Raw genomic sequence first — 24970 nt, forward strand, 5'->3', positions numbered from 1 at the left:
ATATTAATAGCTAAAATAATGCATCATAGGAGTTCTAGTTTAATTATGCATACACTATAAAAATAATTTCACACATCTACAAGCTATGTTCTTTCCAGATGCCAGTTCTCCATTGTACTAGGAATTACACTATTTCTACGTATCGACGAATCATGGGTTGATCCTAGGAAACAGGCACAATAATTTGTGATGACAAGATCCACACCACCCACCATTCAAGCCTTTATTGTGTGTTGCTGTGCCCTACTGCGGAATGTGTCCTCATTGGTTTGTGGTGCTATTAATGCTACGTGGGTGCAATCCAGTGCACCAATCACATTAGAATACCTACCAATTGCATACAATTTTGTTTTTACCTTTATGATTGGCTTGGGTCCAGCGAAAATTGAATGCATTATGGCACCGGTTGCAGTAAGGCTGGTAATACTTGTTTCAAAACTTTCGGGCTGTGGCACAGCGGGAGAGGGCACGCTGGTGTCTGGAATATACATGTAGCAAGAAAATGCAGCACTGGCAGTAATTTCATGAGAGGTGGTAAAGCAGAGGTCATGCCTGTTTCAGATTCCAGTGTATTTTTCATGCCATTCAGTAAATCCACTATGGAATCCCTATCCAGCCTATATGCTGTGAACAAGTTGGACAGATTAAAACAATATAAACATATCCTGATTAGTCTTGCCCGTTTACATCTGCAAGGTTTTCTTGATTGGTATTGCTGAGCATCTTTCTCCTACTGTGGATGCAGACTCATCGCTTGAACTTGGATTTGCATAGCATTCAGCGTGATGCCATTCTTCTATGGTGTTGTTTTGAAGTGTGATGTAAGTTTCAGAGGGCTATATAGAGGCACATGTGAAGGTTTCCACAAAGAATGCTATTGAAGATAATGAATCATCTTTTCTCGATTATTAAAATAATCATAAAAGAGTGATACAGTCAGAAAACAATATACAGTACAATTAAAAATCAAGATCCACCAGCAAAGAAAGCACAGAAAGCATATAATACTACATTTCCATCTTCAAAGGATCCTATTAATTACAGTGATCATTTCAATAAAGTGTTTTTCAAAATCTGATTTAAATTAGAATGGTCATATATTTAAATTGTTTTATTTGTATATTTCATGATTAAAACCAGTGTAAATGTTTTTAAACTCGTATGTCTACCATTTGTGAAATTTACCACCTCCTGTGACCATGTGGAACTTTTGCTCCTGAATTAGAACATAAAAAGCAGCTTGTAATTGCAATCTATATAATGTTACCACAGGGTTGTAAAAATCACATGTGGAACTGTTTCAGGTGCAATATCTTTACAACTGGAAATAAATAACATTAATGAACCTGGAGTTAACACAGCCGGTATTTCTGTGTGTAAAGTCCTCTTACACTCGTAATGACCTTGAGTGGTATTACAGTAGTAAAATATGAGGTACTACCACTATGGGCCACTTGTAATGAGGGCCTTTGTTGGGAAGACAGATGTACCATACTCATTAACAATTCTTTGTGGAAATATTTTGGTTATGCCTCAGTACCTCTGGGATGTGACAACTTAAAACCTCCGTAGAAGTCCCCATTTCATGTATTTTCTAGTAAACAGCACACATTACTGATAGATGGCATATTGTTAGACATCACATGGGCACACTAAAAGTACATAGTTCTGAGATTGTTTAGATTGTTTAAAATGTAAGTCTCAAACAGCGCTGTTAGTTCACCCAAAATGGTGCCTGTTGTATAGGTGTTGGTAAACACAAAAATAGAACGTTAGGTGGTGGTGTAGCTAACCTGAAAAAGGTAGCCGTTCCTCCCAGCTCGCCCTTGCAGCCGTCCCCAAGATCTAGAAAAGTACAGGAGTACACAGCCATGAACAAGACTTAATTGAAATTGAAACGTGTTGGTGGTTGCTGTCAAAATAAAATAAAGGCTTTGAAAAATCTCCTGTAGTGCTATGAATACTTCGACGATATTGATTTTAACCGAGGTTGGTCTCCTCCGTCATTAGCACCGGCAGTGGAGTGCGCGCAACGTATAATTATCTTCAGACCATTTGGATTGACTATATATATATACATATATATATTTACATAGATAGATAGATCGATCAATAGGTAGATCTGGGGGTACTTATAAATGCAAGAGGTCTATTTGTTCAGCATCAGAAGGGAGATGAAGCAGACACTCTGGCACTTCAGTCGGTCCTATTAAAACTATCAAAGACTCTTCAGGGTCCAACCCTTTGCCCATTACTGGAAGTTAGGAGAGCCAAAATGTCACCCATTCTGTCCTACGGTAGTGTAATATTATTGGGAAAACAGAGCAGCACACTCAATATACTTAGCACAAGAATTTATACGGTTCTTTTCTGCTGCCCAGATCAGACTGGAACTAGGCCTACTTGGCCAGGGGCTGTAAGTGTCCTTTCCAGCTGCGGAGGCACAACTGTAAGTACTGCTATGGATCCAAATAAAAATGAGCTTTTCAGGTCAAGTACACCATCTTTTTCTTGAGGAATGTCCGGTGCTTCTAGACTTGAAAGATCTCTGGGACAGAAACCTGAACCATCAAACCTTTAAGCTGGGTCTCAGAAAACGTGTCTGTGCTTGATCATACCTCTCTGATAGAGATGCCCTCATGAAACGCAAGCACACCTGGTCGGACAGTAACACTTATCGACCAGCATCTTTCGCCACTTACCTGTCTGCACTTATTTCAGTCAACTGAAGACAAGGATCACGGCTTTGAGGCTGGGCGAGTGGCCGTTCTTGACAGACCTTGTTAGCTGGTGTCGACCCTACGGAAGGCATACTCTGCAGGGGCTGTGGGCAGTGTGAAGAATCCCTTGAACATGTTGTGTGTCTTTGTCCCGCACTGCTGGCCGAACGAAAAATCAGGCTAAATTGAGAATGGAATACTCGGGAGTTCATACAGGCAGACAAGCCATCGTCGCTGGACAATTTTTCATCTTAATATCCAGTTGACAAAGTTCGTGGCCTTGGCTCAGGACAAAATGCGTCATCTCGGATCCCCGCAGGCAAGCACCAGTTCATCGATCGCAGAATCATCGATCCTTCCTCGAGTCAGTGAAAAGATGGCACCGACGGAAGGACAACCATGGCATTACCAGTAGGGTGACCACCTGGCACTGAGGCAAATTCTGGACAGGACTGTAAAAGATTCAGGACAAAGGGTCAAAATTCAGGACAAAAATTCAGGACAAAGGGTCAAAATTCAGGACAAAAATTTAAGAACAAACGCCAGTTTTACAGACACACGCAAGAGAGGCCATGCCTCACTATGTTGTCAGTGCATTTATTTACTCTTTTTTAACATAGCACTATTTATTCACTGTGGACCTTTTGTGATTGCCTCCTGGTGTGCTACCTTCTGGTGTCACATTACGTCCTTGTTCAGTAGTAAATTAATTCCCTTCACGGCAAGGCCATCACCCCTACCCAAATCTACCCGATCTTTCCTGAAGAGAAAGTAACAGCAACATTTTGATTATGTTTCTGAACATTTCAAAACCCCTGGCAAACAGTTTGGGAAACATTAAGGTAATTAACCTTATGCTAGTTTAAACAAATTGAACAAAAACATCTGGCTTACCCCAACCGCCCATGGACTTTCAACCTAATTTTTTTAAAGAGGCAGGGCATATGGTGTGGGTGACAGTCTCACACCTAATGACAGGATGTGATGTACCCATAACTTGTCTGTAGTCTCGCTGCACTAGAGTGTATGTTTGGGACTCTACATTTATCTCAGAAATGGGAGCCCGGACTACCAATCAAAGATAATAAAAGAGTAGGATGAAATCGAGATCAAATGGGAGATCCACGGCAAGTAATTCAAAGGGTTGTTGCTAACAACTGGATAAATAAAGAAGAGAAGAACAAGGTGGGACAATTCCTAAAATCAGACAAGATGGGTCCACCAAGACTATTTGAAGGTATTGGGTACATGGGGAGTTGTCTGCACACAGGAGCGAAACAGAAGGGGCACTGTCAAGTGGTTGAACAATCAACACCCATCCACCTTGGCAAACTCTTCTGGTGCAATGGTTCACTGTTAGTGCTTGTGAAGGGTGAGCAGGGGCCAGACCCCTTGCAAGGTTGTGCAAGGATATTGCCCGCTTAGTCCATGTCTTTATATGATTTTGAAATTGAGCAAAAGCCAAACTAGAGATCTGGGTTATCCCTAAGTGTCAAGTACACATAGAATCTTCAAAATATTTGGGATGTAAATTGCACAAACAAAATGTACAAATTTTAAAATTTAATTAGTGTTTCTTTAACATATGGCACTGTTTTCGCCTTCATACACAATTAGATCTCAGATTGAACTAGGAACCAGTTACCTTTTGATACCTAGTGATTAATATCTACCATTCTTACACTGATTTCCAGGATGAAAATCTCGGCAGAGCGAACGGTCCCTCCAAGCTCAGTTTGCTTTTTGGTCTTCTCTTCTGCTTTCTGTAGAGGCCATATGGCACTAGCGAAGATGGTGTGCTACCCCAATAATAGTATTATTTTGCAAACCTTCCCCTGCTCGTCCTTCATTCCCTCTTCAGACATGCCACACATCTGATTTGGTCGCTGCAGCGCCATCGAGAGCTCTTTCCACTCTAAAGCTAACTGTGACTGCGGGTGGATTAGATCTTCTGGACTTAGAATGCTTTTATTCAGCTGCAGATGTCCAGTGGGTGGCTCACTGGCTTTCTGCCCACCTCCCTGCATGAGATGGGGTTTACCAGTAAAGACTGTTAAGGAAGGCTTAATGCACTACTCATCGTTTCCTACTGACCATTCTATGGATCACCATCCGGGGTTATCATGCATGGCTTTCTCTTGCCTTGCCAGAACCTGTAAACTCACTGACACGAAGAACCCTATGCTCCTGCACCACCTTTGCTAAGCCTTCCCACTCACACAGGATGGCTGTACTCAGAGCAACTCCATCAGTGGCATGTTGCAGGTGTCTTAAAATTGGGGACTTTGTTTCTGAACAGTGAGCTACTAAATTTCCAAACCCTTGTGGCAGACTACCATCTTCATCCCGGTCAACTCCTTACTTACAACTACCTTAAATAATCATTAAATGCCATATTTCATGTCTGCTACATAGCACTAACCCTACAAGAGGTGTGCCAGAAGCTCTGTGTCATAGGATATGGTGGCAAACTGATGGAATGGGTGTATAGACCTTTCCTGCAGCATGGAAACCACTCCAGGTCTTCTTGTCATAATACCTGGGTGATTGATGTAGCCAAACCTCTGCAAGATATAGACTAAAATACTGGACTTTCCCACAAAGTATCCCACAGCTGTCACTTTAAGTAAATTCATAGTGCTTCCTTGTGAATGCCTTCTGCCCGTTGCTTGCCATTGGCCTTGTGGTTTCTAACTCACAATTTGTTGCTTTCAATTTGGTGGTTTTATTTGTTTTAGGCTATGCAGCTTGAGTTTGTCCCTTCTCTTGCCAAAACCTTATTTACAGTATCCTGCTGAGTGCTCCCTTTCTGTAAACAGGCCTGTAAATCTTGTTCTTATCTTATCATATTTGCTGTGCATTCAAAGAACAAAGTCAAATGTCAGGCTCTGTCTTTGGTGGGAACTTAGTGTTTACTATCCTTTCTCTGACTTCAAAGTGAGAGGATTTATGCGACAATCTTGCTGGATACTGGGGTTAGGAAAGAGTTTTTTTCTATCACATGACAACATTTAAATAGACTTTAGAATATATCAGAATTAGAAGTACAAATCAAGCAAATTTTTGTTAATTCTGAACTGTGCTGGAAACAAATACCTTTACATGATTAAAACAAATCATTGCATTAGGTGATGCAATTTCCACACATCATCGTCTGTGCACAATATAGTTTGATTTGAAAAACTGTATATCTGTGCAAATGTAATGGTCATTTCAATCAAAAATGTGTTGTCTGTAATGGCAGTTTGTTACCACACCATGCATGCTCCACTCCACTCTGCTCTGCTCTGCACCACTCCACACCACTGCACCCTACTCTGTATCACTCCACTTTACGCCACTCCATGCCACTGCACTCTTCTCCATTCGGAACCACTCCACATTATGCCACTGCTCTCTATGCTACTTCACACTATGCCTCTGTACTCTACTTTATGCCTCTCTACACCACTGCGCTCTGCTCGTCTGCACGCCATACCACTCCAGTCTAGGCAACACCAATCTAATCCGCACAACTCCACTCTCTGTCACTCTGCAACGCTGCACTGTACGCCACTGCACTCTAAGCTAATACACTCTATGCTAATGCACTTTACTCTGTAACACTCAACTCTATGCCCCTGCACTCTACATCAATACACTGTACATCATTCAAATCTACTCTGCACCTCTGCACTCTATGCCATGGCACTCTACACTACTTTACTCTATGCCATCACACTCTATGCCACTTTATGCAACTCCACTCTAACCTGCACTTCTCCACTCTAAGCCACCTCACTATACTGTGAAATAATCTACTTTATGCCACTGCACTCTGTGCCACTGCACTCTGTGCCACTGCATTCTGTGCCACTGCACTCTACCCTGCACCTCTCCACTCTATGCAACTGCACTCTACTCTGAAACAATCTATTCTACGCCACTGTACTCTATACCACTCTGACCACTGCACTCTAGTTCAATGCACTCTACACCACTGCAAGCTGACACTCTGCAACACTGCTCTGGCCGCGACTATACTCTACACCACTCTGCTCTGTACTACTGCATTTTGCCCCAATATACTCTATTCCACTGCATTCTATGCCACTCTACTCTGCCCAATGCCACTCTATGCAATTGCACTCTACACCAGTGCACTCTAAACAACTGTACTGCCCTTTACTCTGCACCACTGTACTCTATGTCACTGTTCTCTGTACCACTCTACACCACTGCACTGACACTCTACTCTGCAACTCTGCACTCTACACCACTCTACTCTATGCCACTGCACTCTAGTCACTATACTCTACTCTACACCACTCTACAATACTCCACTCTGCACCACTCTACACCACTACACTCTATGCCACACGAGTCTACTCTGCACTCTATGACACTGCACCACTCTGCATTACTGCACTCTCTGCTACTCTATTGTATGCCACTCTACTCCACTGCACTCTATGTAACTCTACCACATGCCACTCTATGCCACTGCACTCTGCGCCAATGCACTCTAAACAACTGCACTATACGCCACTGCCCTCTACTCTGTACCACTGTACTCTACGCCACTGCTCTGTGCCACTCTACTCCACACAACATCACTGCACTGACACTCTACTCTGCAGTGTTACACTCTCCACCACCGTACTATACACCAATGTACTATGTACTACTGCATTCTATGCCACTGCACTCTATGCCACTCTACTCTGCATCACTCCACTCTACAGCACTTTGCCCTACTCTGCACCACTCTACACTACACCACTGCACTCCCTGCAACGTGAGTCTACTCTGCAATCTATGCCACTGCACCACTCTACACTACTGCTCTCTCTGCCACTCTATTGTATGCCACTCTACTCCACTGCACTCTATGCCACTCTACTCTGCCCCATGTCACTCCATGCCACTGCACTCTAAACCACTGCACTCTACGCTAACGCACTCTAAACAACTGCACTGTACCCCACTGCACTGTACTTTGCACCACTGGGCTCTACGCCACTGCTCCTATGCTACTCTACTCCACTCCACCCCACTATGCCACTAGCTTTAAGCCATGCTGAACAGCAGCTATACTGGTGTATAACATAGCTAATGGCTAAAACACATTAGCAAAGCCAATAACTCTTTTGTAGATGAGACCTATTGCTTTGCCAATGTTTGTTAGTACTATGAGGTACCGAAGTACCTAAAAGAACTGTAAAAAATACAATTACATCATAATAAAGGCTGCTACAAAATGCGCAAATACATTTCGGTTAAATAAAAAAAAAGTGTTTCTCAAATACAAATTTGAATAATATACAGTTTATAACTAGTGTTAAAAAAATGTATAACACTACATTAAAACCACATACTCCACAGCTCACCTTGGAACACCATTACAATACCTCTCTGAAAGAAATATCTTTGCCACCAGAAAACTTCAAGTGACTCCTTTTAGTAAAGTCAATGCAGGTTTTCAATCCCCTTTGTATTTGTAGATTTACCAGTTGCCCACATTTGCATGTCTTTAGGGCAGGAGACCCCCTAGCAAGAGGGTCTGATTCTTATCTGTCTGCCCCTCCCTCCCTGAGAGCACAGGAGACTCCCTGCCTTCAAGCCCAGCTGGGGAAACTCCTCTGCCTGTAATTTCGCCCTGCCTCCGTTGCCCTTTTGGTGAAAGGCTAAAATTACAGACAAATGCCGTTAAAGCTTTCATCAGGGACAACGGACAGCAGGGCGAAATTACGGACAGTCCGTGAAATTTACGGACCGGTGGTCACCCTAAATCTACTGTACCACTACCTCTTGGCCAAATATTTTTTATATGATACTGTTAGCCTGGCTCATTTAATGTTTTTTAAACCCGCTCTGACATATTAAATATACGGAGTCTCGAGATTTTATGGTGTATTTTAATGCAAGAATGTAACCCAGCATCAGGATCGGGCTCTACATACACGGGGTCTTCTGATTGGTTAGAATGAAAAGCTTGTCATATTTTATTAGCACAACTGTTCATATGCGTATTTTACTATTTTAAAAAAGCTTTTATTTCAGTCTCGCTCGCAAACAGCCTATTCCTCCTGAGTCTTCCCACATAGAGTCCGTAAATCCAGTTTTAAAATTTCAGAGACCTTAGCACCAGGCAAAACTGGAGGAAGCCTCACTTAGTGCATCACTTCATGCTTGCCACAGTTCTAGGTTAGCCTGGTCCTCTATGGTGTATTCATCTGAATTGACTGACCTTCATGTAGTTTGCATTACTTCCTATCTTTTGCAAATCTATATATGCAACCTGCGCTTTGTGCGGAAACCTTCAAACAAAAATAGCTGCTACAATTCCTTCTGCATAGATACCTTATTGTCTTCAGCTTAAATGCTGTCTATATAACTTGTCATAACAGCATGACAGTCGTTTTTATTCCTATGCTTGCGAACCCTTAGAGGTGTACAAGGCCCAGATTTGTGACTTTGTATCAGTCGCACGTCTTTTTATGTAATGGTTTTCATTAACCGTATGCAATAAAGTTGTTCTTATTCTCTCGCACACGTGCACACACCACACACACACACATCTGTCCCTCGCTTTCTCTCCTCCCCTCTCCCTCCATAGTGCTACTCATCTCGTGGCTGTCAACTAGGCCCATGTCTGTAGGGTGGGTGTCGCTCTCCGGGGACCTGCAGCTCTATTCATATAGACTGCAAATCGCCACAATATGGCAGAATGCTTAATGGTTGTTTCCAGAAAAATCACGGCTGGCGGAAAAAAAGCTTCGCCCCCATGACCTGGGGCCAAGTTGATAGCTATGCTTTAATAATAAGGGGTTTTCTCTCTGGGGCATATTTATACTCCGTTTGCGCCGAAATTGCGTCGTTTTTTTTGACGCAATTTCGACGCAAAACTAACGCAAACTAACGCCATATTTATACTATGGCGTTAGAGGCGAATAGCGCCAAAGTTCCCGGAATGTGCGTCATTTTTTAGCGTGAACCCCTTCCTTGCGTTAATGATATGCAAGGGAGGCGTTCCCGTCTAAAAAATGACTCCCAGGCCTTTACGTGGTATTTATACTCCCGGGCAAAAGAGACGCCCGGGAGTGGGCGTTGCTAAAAACGGCGCATTTGCGCCGCTTTTTAACGCCTGGGTCAGGCATGGCGTTAAGGGACAAGTGGGCTCAAAATGAGCCCAGAGTGCCCTCCCCTGCCCCCAGGGACCCCCCCTGCCACCCTTGCCCACCCCAGGAGGACACCCAAGGCTGGACGGACCCACCCCAGGGACATTCAGGTGAGTATTTTTTTTTTTTTTTTAAATAATTTTTGGTGGCATAGGGGGGCCTGATTTGTGCCCCCCTACATGCCACTATGCCCAATGACCATGCCCAGGGGACAGAAGTCCCCTGGGCATGGCCATTGGGCAAGGGGGCATGACTCCTATCTTTACAATGATAGGAGTCATGTTGATGGGGGATGGGCGCAAGTCGGGTTACGACGATTTTTTCGACGTAACCTGACTTGCCCCATTTTAAGACGCCCATGCGCCATTTTCCCCCTACGCCGGCGCTGCCTGGTGTACGTGGTTTTTCTCGCGCACACCAGGCAGCGCCGGTCTGCTTGCGCCGGCTAACGCCATTCAATAAATACGGCGCCCGCATGGCGCTGCAGAATGGCGTTAGCCGGCGCAAAACTTTTTGACGCTAAACTGCCTCTGTGTCTACATACACCATGTTAAATCCATATCGACCTGTCCTTGGTGTAACAATGTGAATACTACAAGAACAACGTGGTTTCCTGTTACTAAAGTTTGACCAGAAAGTCATTGGACAGAATGTTTGTCAACAAGCAAACATAACTGGATCCAATGAAATCTAAATCAACTCAACTTTAAAATCAACTTTTAAATTAACTCAATGTGTTTGTTCCCTTTTAAGGGTACATCAGGAACTTCAAAACTGTGCGCTCGCCTTACAAGTCATCTGGAAATGCTTGGGTCATCATCTGTCAAATAAGGAAACTGGCTTCTCTACTATCAAGTCATTTCCTCATTTAGGCAACAAGGATGCGGGGATGCTCTCTGCCCCGGGGAGGGGAAAAGGTGTGTCAACCGAGAGCAGCTTATTTTCTGATACAAAGCAAATTGGGAAATAGGCGAGGAAATTCCAATCCTGTCCGGGGAGATAAAAACTCGAGGCACGGGCTGCCCAGGGCGATTCCTCTCCTGCAAAGTGCATTTACCCGGAAGTATCACCCACATGAGAAACTGAAGGCATTGTGTGCTACGGAAGAAAAACATACAAAGGATCAGAGAAAGAGGAGATTGGGAAGCAGTGTCTAATAGGGTAAAAATCTACCCAAAGCAGACGGAAGAGTGTGTGTTTACCGACTCTGTAGCTGTGTCAAGGACAACCTCTGCCACAGACTTTAATTGAAGACTATTGCACGGCACAGGCGCCAGGCACACAACCAAGGTAAGAGGCAATCATTTTGTTAGTTCATTAATTTTTTTAATAATATACTGCTGAAACACTAGGAAATTGAAATGTGTTGCAAAATACGGTGATAGAGAGGGAAAACTTAAGTGAGATAGTGGTTGGATACAGTGTGGCAGTTATTTATGTGTGTGTGTGTGTGTGTATGTGTGTGTAGAAATATGTATATATATATATATATATATATATATATATATATATATATATATATATATATATATATAAATATACATACACACAAACACACACAAACACATACAACTAAGGGCATTAGAGTGTCCTGCATGACCAGCAGACTACATTACAGGTACACGTTTTATTTTTTGTAGGCAAGAGGAGATTAAGTGTTTTGGCTAGAACCCCAGAATGTTGTACCAACGTGAGACTTGAACGCGGTTCTTCATTTCCAAATTCAGCATCTCTTGCCAATTAGGCAACATCTCATCCCCTAGTTTGGGGTGATATCTAGGAAATTTAGAATTTTCTGATCTTTTTGAAACTGCGAGGGTTGCGCCTTCATCTTTTGGGGCCCAGGTACTCAGCATTTGCTGCCAGTAGCTTCACTGTTGATTCTTGGTTCTGTGAAGGTATCCCTGCCAATGTGGTGAAAGACTTTGTGTGAGAGTATATCTGAAAACCTTCATGCATAGGAATGCTGAGGCTGTAGAGTCTCAAAGGGCCCATGATACATTTTAATGGCGCCATGTACTTCATGGCCATATTTATTTTAATTACCAAATATGGTTGAGATGTAAACATCCTGATTACTGCACAATCTTCTGGATTGTTTTGGGGGGAAAATTAAGTTGGGCCCACTTAGAATTTCTACGTTATGGCTGCATTACTGTTACCAAAACGAGGGTTGGAAGTGGACAAAAATGACAAACAAAACTAATGAAAAATATGTATCAATCAGAATGAATTATAGATATTTTTGATAATATGTTGACATACAACTCAATGCATGTGAGAACTTCATAGATGATCTGTTACCATAATGTTGCAGCTGGGTGTCTATTATTGTACAATAACATGCGACAAGTTGTCGAAAAGAGCGCCATTTGCAAGTGACCCATACTGGTACGCATCTGGCTGTAGCGCCTGGGGAATGTGTGCCCCAACTTTTATTTTTGGAGTCTCTGATCCTCCTTTCCCACTGACATAATACATATTGCAATAAGGCCTGTTGATTGCTTTTAATATGAGAGCATAATCGGGCGCAGACTTCCTTGCATAGTTACCTGAATTTCACAGGTATTCTACTAACTGTGCTTAGCCACCTAATTTTTAAATACAACTGGCGTTGTCTGGCCTATTTTGGCGCATTTATGTATTGCAGAGTAGAGTTACAAACTTGTATTGCGCTTGCAGCCTTTTTCCTGCCAAGTTTTGAATTTTGACTTTTGATCCCCTTTTCTGTCGCAAAGAGAGGGTCAAATAAACAAACTTTGAGGCTAAAAACGTCCCTAACTTCAGATTTTTGTGCAACAACAATGTTTATGGAAAATACACATAATATTCATAATTCTCACATGTGAATAAAACTAGATGTAATTGCAATGTCAGAGCGAGCATGGGGAAAAAAGTGTGGAAATCAGGGAAACGTGTGCCAAGAAACACGCAGGGCTTTTATTATGTCCTGCCGGCATTGCCACGTCATGTGCCACAGAAACCATGCATATTGACTAGTGCATGATATCCAGGGTGGGACTGGAACAGAAAATAGGCCCGATAGCCAAAATAAAAGTGGCTGCTTTTAGTGAATTAGATAGTTAAAACATGTGGCCCAAGTTTGCAAACTGGGGAAGTTTGATCTTGTAAATACACTCTATATAAATATTTTCCAAGGTTTGGAAGACTGCATGGATTCGAGCTTGCTGCAGGCAGTGTTTGTTTTATTTTCGGGGAAATCAGCATCGAAAACTGTTTGACCTGACCGTAGAATAGACTCACAAACAAAAACAAGCCCACACAGCGACCTTTCAGACTAGCCGGTCGGAACTGTCTGATTGCCCTATAGGCCAGACCTATGTTGTAACTGATGGATCATGAGACATGGTACCACCAACCACACAGGCAGAAAAGAATGAGAGAGTAAACACTCATTACCAGGACTGTTTGAAAGAGAGCCTTTTGGAGATGGTCATATCCTGACGTGCTTCGTAGGTCACATTGTAAGCTGTTCTGTGCGCTCGCAGTATTTTTTGTGAAACGCTGTGGTAAGTGGCCGTATGTCCTACGGCAAGAAAAGATATTGGGTCCGCATCCCCTGCTGCGGGAGTAAAAACAGCTGCTAACTGGGGTGCGGTAGTCCCCTCAAATCCCTGGGTCTCAGTGCTACTGTACCTACACCCCTGGTGCTGTGGCACAGTGTACCCCAGTTTATAGAAAATATGTCCTCGCTATCAAATCCCTTCTTTAAAACAATGTAAACACTTAACTTCCATCTTGGTTCCAGGTGCTGTGGCTCATCCCGAGTTTACGACAGGACGTGGAGCTGAGGCAGGATGTGGCGGTCCCTATCTGTGATGGCTGCCCTTTGGCTACTCCGCGTGTCCGCCTTCAGGGTTCAGCGCTTGGAAACGGCCGGTAAGGGATCACTGCTCTCGCATACAAATGTTTGGTTTTTCCAATGCTTAATTATCTCACAGTACTTAATACACGAGGAGAGGTGTAGAGCGATCCACAGAAAGGGTGAGAAGAATCCACACTGTGGGGGTGGAGAGGGTAACCCCCACGGAGGGAGGAGGACCTCACACTAAAAGGAGGGGAAGCCCACACCAAAGAGGGAAGGAAGTCACACTGACAGGAGGAGGGAAATCCACGCAGCTGCCCGTACCTAGATAAACTTTAGTTAATAGGTAAAGTAATTTGCATAGATTTAGACGCTGCACAGAGACCATCAGACAAAGATAAACTGTAAATGCAACACCATGGTTGTAATAAAGTGCAAGTCCTTAGAACACGTTTATAAGCGAGCTAGCAGCTTCCCCTCTTACAGACCTCTGCTCGATCAGTGAACAATGAGACCTAGTTTCCGAATGGGATATAGAAGTATAATCAAGAAGGAAGGGTGTACTATGCATGCTAAACTAATGATTTCTTAACTGTGATTATTGCTAAAATCAGGAAAGACATAAATGATTCTCCAACAAATAAAGCTAACTGGCCTGGCAGTTTGGGCTGGAATGTTCCTTCTGGAGCAGGGTCAAGACTGATTTGCATATGACTAAGGTGGCCTGATGGTCAAAAGAATGATGGTTTGGAGTGCTACCCCAAGTGAATGGCAGTGTTTAGACCAGAGGTCTTCAATCTGGGGGTCGCGACCCCCAGGGGGCCACGAAGTCCTGGAAATGGGGCCAGCATTCCCCCAGCCGATTGTTAAAATGCCTCAGGTGAACTTTGATTTATTGAGTCTTCGGTGCTGGGAAAGCCACAGACAGCTAAGGAGGCCTTCATAGGAGGGGCCTGCTTCCTGGCTTCCTGAATGAAATGCAAATGTGCTCTACAAGCTGATCTGCAAATTTAAAGAGTCATCTGCGACTGGGAGCTGATCCAGTCACAAAGCTTTGCGATGACAAACATCTGTTCTTTTTTAGGGGTAGTGCAAAGAGTTAAGAAGTGTGTGTGCTTTTAATTGTAGTTACACAGCACTTACTTCACCTGGAGGTGGTGAAGGGACATTTATTTAAAAAAAAGGTATTACATATGTTCTGGTATTACTTAAATCTACTATCTTACATATTCACAGTGCTTTCTGTCACAGGCTGTGACCTCGTGGCACTAAAAATACACGTCACTATTCTCAACTGCACCAACCAGGACTTACTTCTGTCGCTCTCCGGTTACACACAGACCTCTGCAGTGCATTGTCTAACAGAGGTTTCATAATGCATTACAGTGCATGTCCCACTGAGTAACAACTTTCTTTTCTTTATTTTTCATTTCAGCTGGCTGTTAATTTATATGTAGCTACCTGACAGTGAAAGACTTAAAACAACGTAGAATATTTTGGGGTTTATTTATGAGAGGCTTGCGCTGCTGGAGCATCACTTTTTTTGGTGCTTCAGCGGCACAAGCCTCTCAATCATACGTATGAGGCAACGCAAAGCTACCCTGCGTGGCTTTGAATGGCCTCAAAGATATGGAGTCAGGCAAAGCAGCGCAAGCCACTGCATTGACTTACTTTGCGTCAAGGAGGCGTTCCATGGTCATTGCAGTGGGTGTTCCCATGCAGCATCCATGGATTTTGACGCTGCCCCAGATTTTCAAAATCATGTAAACTGGAGCAGTGCCAAACCTTACGGCTCCCCAGAGCAGGCATAATGAGGAGAAATGTTTTAATTTCTCCTTGTTTTTCCTCTTTCCATGTGTGTTGCTATCTGTCGCATATATAGAAAGAGGTACAATACCTCTCTGGATTGTTTTTGTGCTCCTTCCTGCACAAAAACAATCCTGCCTATGTTGGCGCTAGGCAGCAATTTGTGCACCAGCGCAGGGGGAAAGGACAGAAATGCACTGTATTTCATAAATACGGTCAGTCCTGTCCTTTTGTATTGGCTTAGGGCAGTGTAGCAAGAAGACTTGTGACACTGTCCTACGCCAAATCCTTATAAATTAGGATCTTTGTTTTTAGTTACACCTTTGACCACACACCCACACTCACTGACCTTTGTTTTTCTAAACAGTGTTTCATATTAATATTATTTCCTCACCGTAAAAAAGATTTGCTGTAGGAAATGGGGACATTTATTATTGTTAATGATGAGGTGTACCAGGTTATAGAAATTTTTGTCAGGAGGGTGCCCTTGCACCTAAAAATCTTTGAGGGAGTCCCAGCATCAAAACGTTTGAAGACCCCTGGGTTAGACTTATTGCGTGCATTCCTCCCATCGCCCTTTGTGAGTTTGATGAAACCTTCAGTTATCCTACTGCCACTGGGCCACGATCATGCACCCTCTAAATATTGGCACTTACTCCAGTTATGTAGTCATTACTTCTAGTAGAGTCACACTGTTGGTACTGCCTGATTACATTGCTAAGAGTCACCCATGACAACGTTTGAGGCTGGGAAACCTAACATTTGTCCTTTCTAATAATAAAGGGGGAACAGTACTTGGTCCTGTTTACTTTAGCTAGCCTTTTCATTGTTTCAAGCATCTATATATTATGACAATGTTTCTAATAATTTTATTGACTTTGCATCATTGACACAAACATTATTACATAAAGTCTTATGTCTACTTCTCCCACTTGTAATTTCACCACAGCAGAGTAGCCCTTCAAGTAGTTTCATGCAGAAGACAATGAGTTAAATCACTATATATATATATATATATATATATATTTATATATATATATATAAATATATATATATATATATATATATATTCACTGAAAAAAACAAAGGTTACAGGGACGTGCGCGGCGTGGGGGTGGGTGAATATAAGGGATTGGCTGCAGGACCTTGCCGCAGGCCAAGCCCTGCAGCCAACCTCTGCTGCGCCTGCCTTAGGTGGTTGAATTAAAGGTTACAGGGAGGTTATAGTAGGTTCTGAATTTACTCGTACAAAACCATAGAAATTCAACAGGTTTAATTAGAGTTATTTCAAGTAACAATAACTCGCGCCCTAAGATAACTATAACTCACTTCCTCGTTTGCGCTTTGTTACTATTATTCCCCCGGGTGGACCAAGTCCCGTGGGCTTATGTGTATAAAAGCAGCTCCAGCTGCACTGGGGACCGCCACCTCCCCGGGGCTTATTAGTTGTATGTGGGGGGTCTGTGGCCCCCCGCTGCCCTGGGGACCACCGCCTCTCCAGGGGTTTATTCTGAGATGGGTCACCCAGCCCCCTCCCGCTGCCCTGGGGACCATCACCTTCTCAGGTGCATTCATGTAATATAATGCAGAGGCCCTGTCGTCCCCTGTGCCCCAGGGACCACCATCCCTGGGGCAAAATGTCATTTATGTGCTTCCCCAGGGAACTCCACACCCTGGGCAACACTATGTTTGGAGCAGGGGGGCCGCGTGGCCCCCGCACCCTGTGTACCTCCACCCCATGGCTCTGCAGCTGTAGCCAAGCCATAGCAAACACTTTGGGTTTTGACAGCGGGACCTGCAAAGCTGGTCCCACTGTCAAAATCCGAAGTTTTCATCTCTGTCCCCTGCAGAGATGTAATGCTTCAGCAAGCACAGAGCTGCTGTCAAAGCAGCTCTGTGCTTGCTGAAGCAATGGCACTGCGAGGGAAGCCTTAAGGGTTTTGATTAATAATAAAAAAACATTTAAATAAAAAAAATATATAGGGACTGCGGGAGAGCCCCTGAGGGCTCCCTAGTGGTCCTAGAAAGCCATAGTTAGGTTTGCACCGAATTTGCGTAAAAGAAATGATGCAAATTCGGCTCAAACAGAGTATAAATCTGGGCCTTAGTGCCCCCTGCTCTAAGTTGCAGGGTCAGCCTCTAAAGCACGTAATGTATAGTTTTAAAGCACACGTTCGCCCAGGAGGGTATCTTGTTGATGAAATAGCAAATGTTTATTTTTACCCAACTCTATAGTACTCATTTTATTGACCTCAAAAGGATGGAATGCCGATTGGAACCTGTGACCATGAGGTCAAACACAGATCCTTGCAGTGGATGCATTAATCCACTGTGCCACCAGATCCGGAATATGTATGAATAAACCCCACACAGGCTTCATTTGGCACCCACCTCTAAGGTGCAGACGCATCCTTTGGAGCATGTGTGATCTTAGTGCTGTGGATCTTTACATTCTCATGGCAAGTGAAAAAACACAGCTTCCCGGGTAATTCTATGAACTTGAGGACAGAGCTGCATATTAGGTGCACCCTCCCAAACCACTGAAGAAGGAGAAGTCGAGTAAATTGTTTCAACCTAGAAATTAAATTATAACCATGCCCTTTTCAACAATTTGCATCAAACTTGTTGGAATTGGTGTTGAATAGGCAGTCTTTGTGCCACATTTAGAGCTGATAGCATAAATAGAACACATTTTATAAGTTGGGAGGGCATGTCCCAAAATATGGGTGTTGGGTGTTTCGCTTTGCAGATTTTGCCACAAGAAATTTCTCCACTCACATGCCAATCAGCAGTGAAAGTCAATTAAATGTTAATGGTTCATATGCATTCTAATGTCATTTGGTGCTTTATCTTAGTTTGATGACAGTTCATCCAGGAGATTTGAGATATAAGTGAAAGATTTGAATGTTCTGTACACATTTATATATTTCCATAATTGTTTGTCATCACCAGGCAAAAAGGATAATGTTTCATAAACTGGTGAAAACACTAGCTCATATGCGGTAAACAATCATTCTTCACCTCTCTGCTCCTGTTCCCAAAGTGTTGAGATGCCTCGCTGTTAAGGGTTGGACTGGGAAAGAAAATAGGCCTGGGGATCAAAGTAAAAGTGGGTCATTAGCAAATCAGCTAGCTAAAAAAGTCATCAATGTTTGCAAATTGGGGCAGTTTTGAACTTGTAAACACATGCTGTGTAGTTGTATCGCAACGTATGGAAGACTGCATGGATTTGAGCTTGCTACAGGCAATGTTCTATTGTCGAGGAGTACAACAGTAAAAACTGGTCCAGCAGACCATTAAACAGGCCCACAAACTGTCAAAACACCGACCCACTCACTGACCTGTAAGACCAGTCCACCAGGCATTGTCTCATTGCTCTAAAGCAAGTCTGCCACTGCTCTCAGGCCAGAGGCATTTCAACGGTTACAAAAGATGGAGTATCTCATTGCTTCTGAGGGACCATCTTTGTGAATACTTCGACCTACCAGAACAGTTGCACACAGCCTAAAAAATAGCTCCCCCTTCACTCTTGGGCAAGGCGTGGGTTCAGTGGACTGAAAAGTCACATACCTTTGGCCAATGAGGGTGACAACACCCCCACTGCCATTTGACAAGAGTGGAAGCAGTTGCGTAGCTAGTGTGTCATTGGCCTTAGTGCAAGGAAGGAATCGCCCCCCTGGCTGCTGCTAGAACTTTGAAGTACAGTAATAATCAGAGTTCAGTGGGTGCCTCGCGCCTATTGAGTCTGATGCCAGTGCCCGAGGGAAGGGTAATACACAGCAAAGATCAGTCTCACCCACCACTGGGGAAAGTGTTAATGCCATCCAATGCACCCCCACCATTGGCCAGGTCAGGTGGACAAAATCAAAATCAAAAACATTAATATTTTTAATGTTCCCCAGTGTTTACAAACTTCAGAAAAACCATGCCTTGACAAAGGAGCCAAGGGATACATAATAACCTTCCGAAGGGCAAGCCAATGGGGCGAGAAATATACCCATGTTTTTGACCTAAGTGTTTTTGCCCAAAATCGCAACTTTGTTAAAAACATCTATTTTGGTAAAAATGTCATTTCGTCAAAAATATCTGTAAACACACTGCATCTTAGGATACCTTAATACTGCTACAGAGATCCTTCTGTATTCTACAGGTTTATGGTAAGATAACTCTAGTGTTTAATGCTGGAGCTATTTGTGTGCAACTTTTGTTCAAAGGCTTGAATCATTTTATAATAAATATAATTCTGTAATCCCTGTATAAACATCAGTCTCTAATTTCTTTATAATCGGCAACTTGTGACGCACCCAGTCACCAATTATATTTATAAGAAACGAGGTGAGAACTTGACTATTATAAGCCATTACAGTCAAGTTTTGATGTCATAATGCCTGCTTCCAGAGCTAACATTCCGGGTGAAATGCAGATCAGATCACGAAACATAATTGAAGCAGCTGTTTAAAGCAAGGAAAATGGAATGTTGCTTTTCTTTCTTCTGCTCTACTTTAATAGCTTACAATGACAAGCAGAGAGAGTGTGTTTGTTTTTTTCACTCCTTAGAAAAAGCTAGAATCTTTTTGCATACGTCTACACATTCTGAGTTACTCCATCTTTTTTTTTTAAACTGACTTATATTGAACTGTTAATATCTGTTTGGTACAAATATCTAGCAGGTTTTTGATATGTTTAATTTTACACTAGAGCAGTGGTTCGCAACCTTTAGACTTCTGTGGATCCTCACTTTATCTTTACTGGACCCCAGGAACCCCCACTGAATCGTTATTGGAATCTGGGGACCCCCCACTGAGTCATTACTGAAAGCTGGGGACCTTTTAATATTATTTAATTTTCTAAGCAGTCACGGACTCCCTGAGGAGGCTTTGTGGACCCCCGAGGGTCCCGAAACCATAGGTTTTACTTTTATTCATTGTGTTTCCAAACATGTTCGCTCTTCCAAATGAAAGAACTATGCACCAAGTTGCTAAGTGGTTTGTGGGGAAGGTGATAATGTGACCATGTATATATATATATGGGATGAAGTACCTCCTGGTGTATATGATAAGGAAATTGCAAGTCACGTCAGAGTTCCATAACCTTATAAAGGAACTCAGCCTGCATAGATGTAACTTGACGATATAAATCCTTATAATACATAGATGTAGAGTTCAGTATATATGTATACTTGCCTATATATAATTACCTTTGCAATATTTTGGTTGTCAATATTATGGCCATGATAGCTTTGTAAGAGGTGTTTTCAGTTCAACTTAAGGAAGAGTTATGTATCTCTCTGATAATTTAAGTTGGAGCAAAAGGAGAGGCCGAAGGGAAATATTGAACAGGGGAGAAGGTCCAACCTCTCTCTATGATTATTTGTTCTCCTATAGTTATGCTTTCGCAACTGAATGCTACCTAAAATGGAATAGTTTATCGCATTTTCACATAAGCTTGAATATATTTATATATTCTAAATAACTCTGCCATTCTATTGCATGGTCACAGCGAACCACCTGGATATTGGGTGATGAAGACAGTAGTGAAACTAAAATCATAATAACCGGTATCAAGAACTCGTTGGCCGTGCTCAACCTTCATAAACATAGATATTAAGCAACAATTGAGCCAGAACAAGTTGGTGTCTCAACCATCGATGGGTTTCAATATTGGGTATTATGAGCTGTTTGATGGATAGCTGTATCAACAAAAGTCTTTATCTATATACCACTACTATACCACATGTGATGTGTTGTATTAAAAAAGTCGACTACATCAACTTACCTACTACATCACAAAGTAAGTGTGGATAAGTAGATGTGAAGTTCAGAATAGTAGTAATGTTCTTACCTTGATGTAGTAGTGGTAGTTGAGATTGTGATTGAGATATTTTTGTAGGTCGATATTATGGACCTACACATAGGGCCATATGTACAAACACTTTTTCCCCTAGACACAGAATGGGTAAAAACCTTTGCTACATCTGGCCCATAGTGTCATACAACCTCTTTGTAATGTTCATCATATTGTGTACAGCATGAACTGGTTGGAAAGTTGTCACTCATGAATTAAATGACTCACTTCTGATTTAACTTCAAGCTTTTACCATTCCTTGAAAAGGTGCTCTTGATACAGTTTATTTAAAATGGAGTATATTGGCATTTGCGATTGTTAATTTATCAAGAAGAGTGACGTAACTTAATATTTTCTGTCCTTAATTTAGAAACATGTTCGAATAGTATCACGTATTTTAACATCTATGTCCAAAGTGGAGAGCCAACTGTCCTGAGATGTCCTGCTTTCAAGTATCTGCACTTGGATCCTGCCAAAGCTTCCAGCCTGTCACTTAATCTGGCATGGTACAGAAATGATTCTCAAAAGCTGGTCCCAGAAGAAGATTCTCAAATCCAGGCAAAAGATGATGCTCTTTTGTTCTTTCCATCATCAGTAGGTGACACCGGACACTATCACTGCAGTTTGAGGTAATACACGTCAGTTATAATTATACATACTACCAAGGTACCCGCACAATGAGAATAACTTAATTGAGCTTATTTTGGTGTTTCTGAGAAGAGTCCGACAGGTCATGAATTTGTAGAGGTCCATAGTGAATGAATCAGGCTGCGGCACTAAGCCCCTCTATCCTACATTCTAAATGCCTCCATTCCTCAGAGGCCAGTAACTCACCTTGGCCATCTTTTAATATGGTGGCACATACACAGACTGAGGTGATACATTGATCTGTCATTCTCCCTCTCTCTCTTCAATAGTGATATGGACAGCTCACTCTTGGGCAACTGAACAGTCAGACCTTTCTGATTATCACTTTGGACTCCTGGACCGCCATGGCCACCGGCATGTTTACTTGTCTTTCTTCACTGTGCTTCACACTGTATCCCTCCTGAAAACATTATGAATTTAGCATTTCTATTCAACACTTCTTATTAATATTTAATATCATAGGTTTTATTTAAATATATAATACAATTTGTATGCACATATAACACGCATTTTTTTTCATGAAGCAAAATACACCTTCCCCAATCAGGCATCATTTCCTCTCCCACAAGTGGAGTTAAATACCTTTTCCTGCATTTCCTCAATTTTTTAAGTATTCATGTGGTGCCAATATTTCATGTCATCTAATGCTTAATACTTTAGGTATTCCAATGCAGATGATAAACATTTTTTGTCGAAGCAGCCCTCACACCAACAACTGATACTTTTACATTCAGACTGATTCATTGTACATCAATTCTGTCTAAACATACACGCATAGTTGGTTTTAAAATAGATGGCTAAACATCCAACAGATATAGGCTGTTTACTAGGTCTCCTCTGTATGGTCCTTGAGGGAAAATCTGCTGCCAACGTTTTTTGCTGATGTGTGTAGTTATGAGAGTAAAAGTGACTTTTTTCTTTAGGATTTCCACGTAGAATTGTACTTCGCCAGAGAAGTCCATCTAGTATGAGGATTTTTACTTATGAAAAACTGAGGTGAAGTGAAAAGGAGAGGAAGTTGTGCCACAGGTGGCCGCGGTGTCCATGCTAAAATATCTGTGGCTATTCACAAAACATTTTACTGCAAATGCACTGTTGACTGCTGAGATGTCAATGCTGACTAAAAGCTTGCTTCACTGTGGCAGATCTAAGTCACAAATATTTCACAAATCTACCTACCAGGGAAATGGATATTTGTAAATTCTAAAGCCCACCCCTCACATAAGTTACCATTCACATACACCTTACAGCCCCTTGTTGCACATCCTTTTAAATATCACTTCATAGTGCTGGACAGTTTTCATCCATCTCAGGAATCAATGCTCAATGAGGTCAGTGGATCTTTGGTCCCTGCATAGGACGTGATAGAACCATACAACACAATTTCAATACTTTTTAAAAAATTTATTTTTATCCGATAACCAGGTAAACAAAATCATGGTACAGCAGATCTCGTTGTCATTATCTCAAGAAAAAATAAATACTTAAATTAGCATAACAAGAATAATCGGTACATTCCATCCCCAAAATACAGTTAACTCATTCGTGTTATATCATCTGCTAATACATAATCTCCCATGTGTTTCCAAATACCTTCTGCTTCGCGCTTAGCCCCCACCCTTTGTGAATATGCCTCTTCTAGTGTCTGAACCTGGCGCATCAGAACAATCCAGGTCTCGTATGTATGGGCAACCAGGGATTTCCATGTTTGTAAAATGAGTGCCTTAGCCACAAGTAAGGCAAAAAAAAGAATTGTTGTTCACGTAAATCAAATGGGAAATTTGCTGGGGGAATCCCAGTCAGGGCACCGCGTGTATCTGGTTGAATCGCAACCTGAATTTTATTGCTCAGAAAGCCATAGGTTTTCTCCCAAGAGCTGAACAGTTTGGGGCAAAGGATACTCATATGGGCCCACTCCCCACAAGAGTGATTGCAGCTCCGGCATCTCGCGGAAGCTGCTGGATACATCTGCTGAATACATTGTGGGGTATAAAATAGATCCCATTTTGAAAAAAATGCCATACGCTTAAAGTTGGTGCCACAAAAAGCTTTATACGACATATGATTGAATCTGATCCAGCCCACTATATCTAACTTTCCTTCAATGTACCAAGAGGTAGACTCAAACACTGTGCATGCAGTGGTATCATGTGTATACAGATAGAGTATCTGGTACCAGTTCCCCAGCCCAATAAGATTCTTAGCAAAGTGGGCCTTACTGATATGATCAGAAGTTCTGCTGGCTGTAGCCTTATATTTAAAGAGATGTTGTGAAATCTGTAGGTATGAAAACTTAAGTCCTATCGGGACACCTCCCTGAGCTAAACTTATCTGTTGTCATGTTTTAATTTGTCCAGCAAGAAGGAAATCTTCCAGCTTGTGATACCCCAAGCTGGCCCATTTCCTGATATTGTTTGAAGATAAATTAAATCTGACTATTCTGGCATCTTTCAGAGAGATTTGAGGACAAGTTAGAGAAAAATTATAGCTCTCTTGTATTAGCACAGATTTTTTGACCAAAACGCTATAGAGTATTTGTATTTTGATTACTTGGGTAGCTTACGTATTTTGAGGAATACAGACATTTAAAGTCCTGTCTCTATAATCATGAGCTGTAAATAGAAACAGTTTGATTGGTCTTCTTGAATGGTCATCTTGTTGAGCCAATTTAGGTAGGCGGCTTGGTAATACTTATGCATATGAGGAAGCACACACCCACCTTCTTCTACTGGCAATTGAAGAGTAGACAGTTTTGTACAAGGTTTCCTGTCTTGCCAGCTAAATTTATGTAGCATTTGATCTAGTTCAGCCAAAAAGCTTGTTTTGCTATAATCAATACATTGGAAAATATGAATGCAAGTAGAGGTAGGATAGACATTTTAATGACTGAAATGCACCCTATGATTGAAAGTGGCAAGCATTGACAGTATTGGAATTTAATATATGAGGTCATTTTAACTCACACT

The 24970-nt window shown here is 42.2% G+C and overlaps 1 protein-coding gene across 1 annotated transcript in view; it reads left to right on the forward strand.

Annotated features, from left to right (window-relative positions):
* Positions 1-10759: 10759 nt before the first annotated feature.
* IL1R2 (interleukin 1 receptor type 2) overlaps positions 10760-24970 on the forward strand; it is a 76248-nt gene continuing 62037 nt past the window's right edge. Inside the window, exons 1-3 of the mRNA XM_069204427.1 lie at positions 10760-11170; positions 13650-13780; positions 21727-21985. Coding sequence (XP_069060528.1) covers positions 13699-13780; positions 21727-21985 — 341 coding nt within the window. The 5' untranslated portion in view covers positions 10760-11170; positions 13650-13698. The remainder of the gene's footprint in view (positions 11171-13649; positions 13781-21726; positions 21986-24970) is intronic.

Source organism: Pleurodeles waltl, chromosome 8 (genome assembly GCF_031143425.1).
Source record: "Pleurodeles waltl isolate 20211129_DDA chromosome 8, aPleWal1.hap1.20221129, whole genome shotgun sequence".
In the NCBI taxonomy this organism is placed as follows: Eukaryota; Metazoa; Chordata; class Amphibia; order Caudata; family Salamandridae; genus Pleurodeles; species Pleurodeles waltl.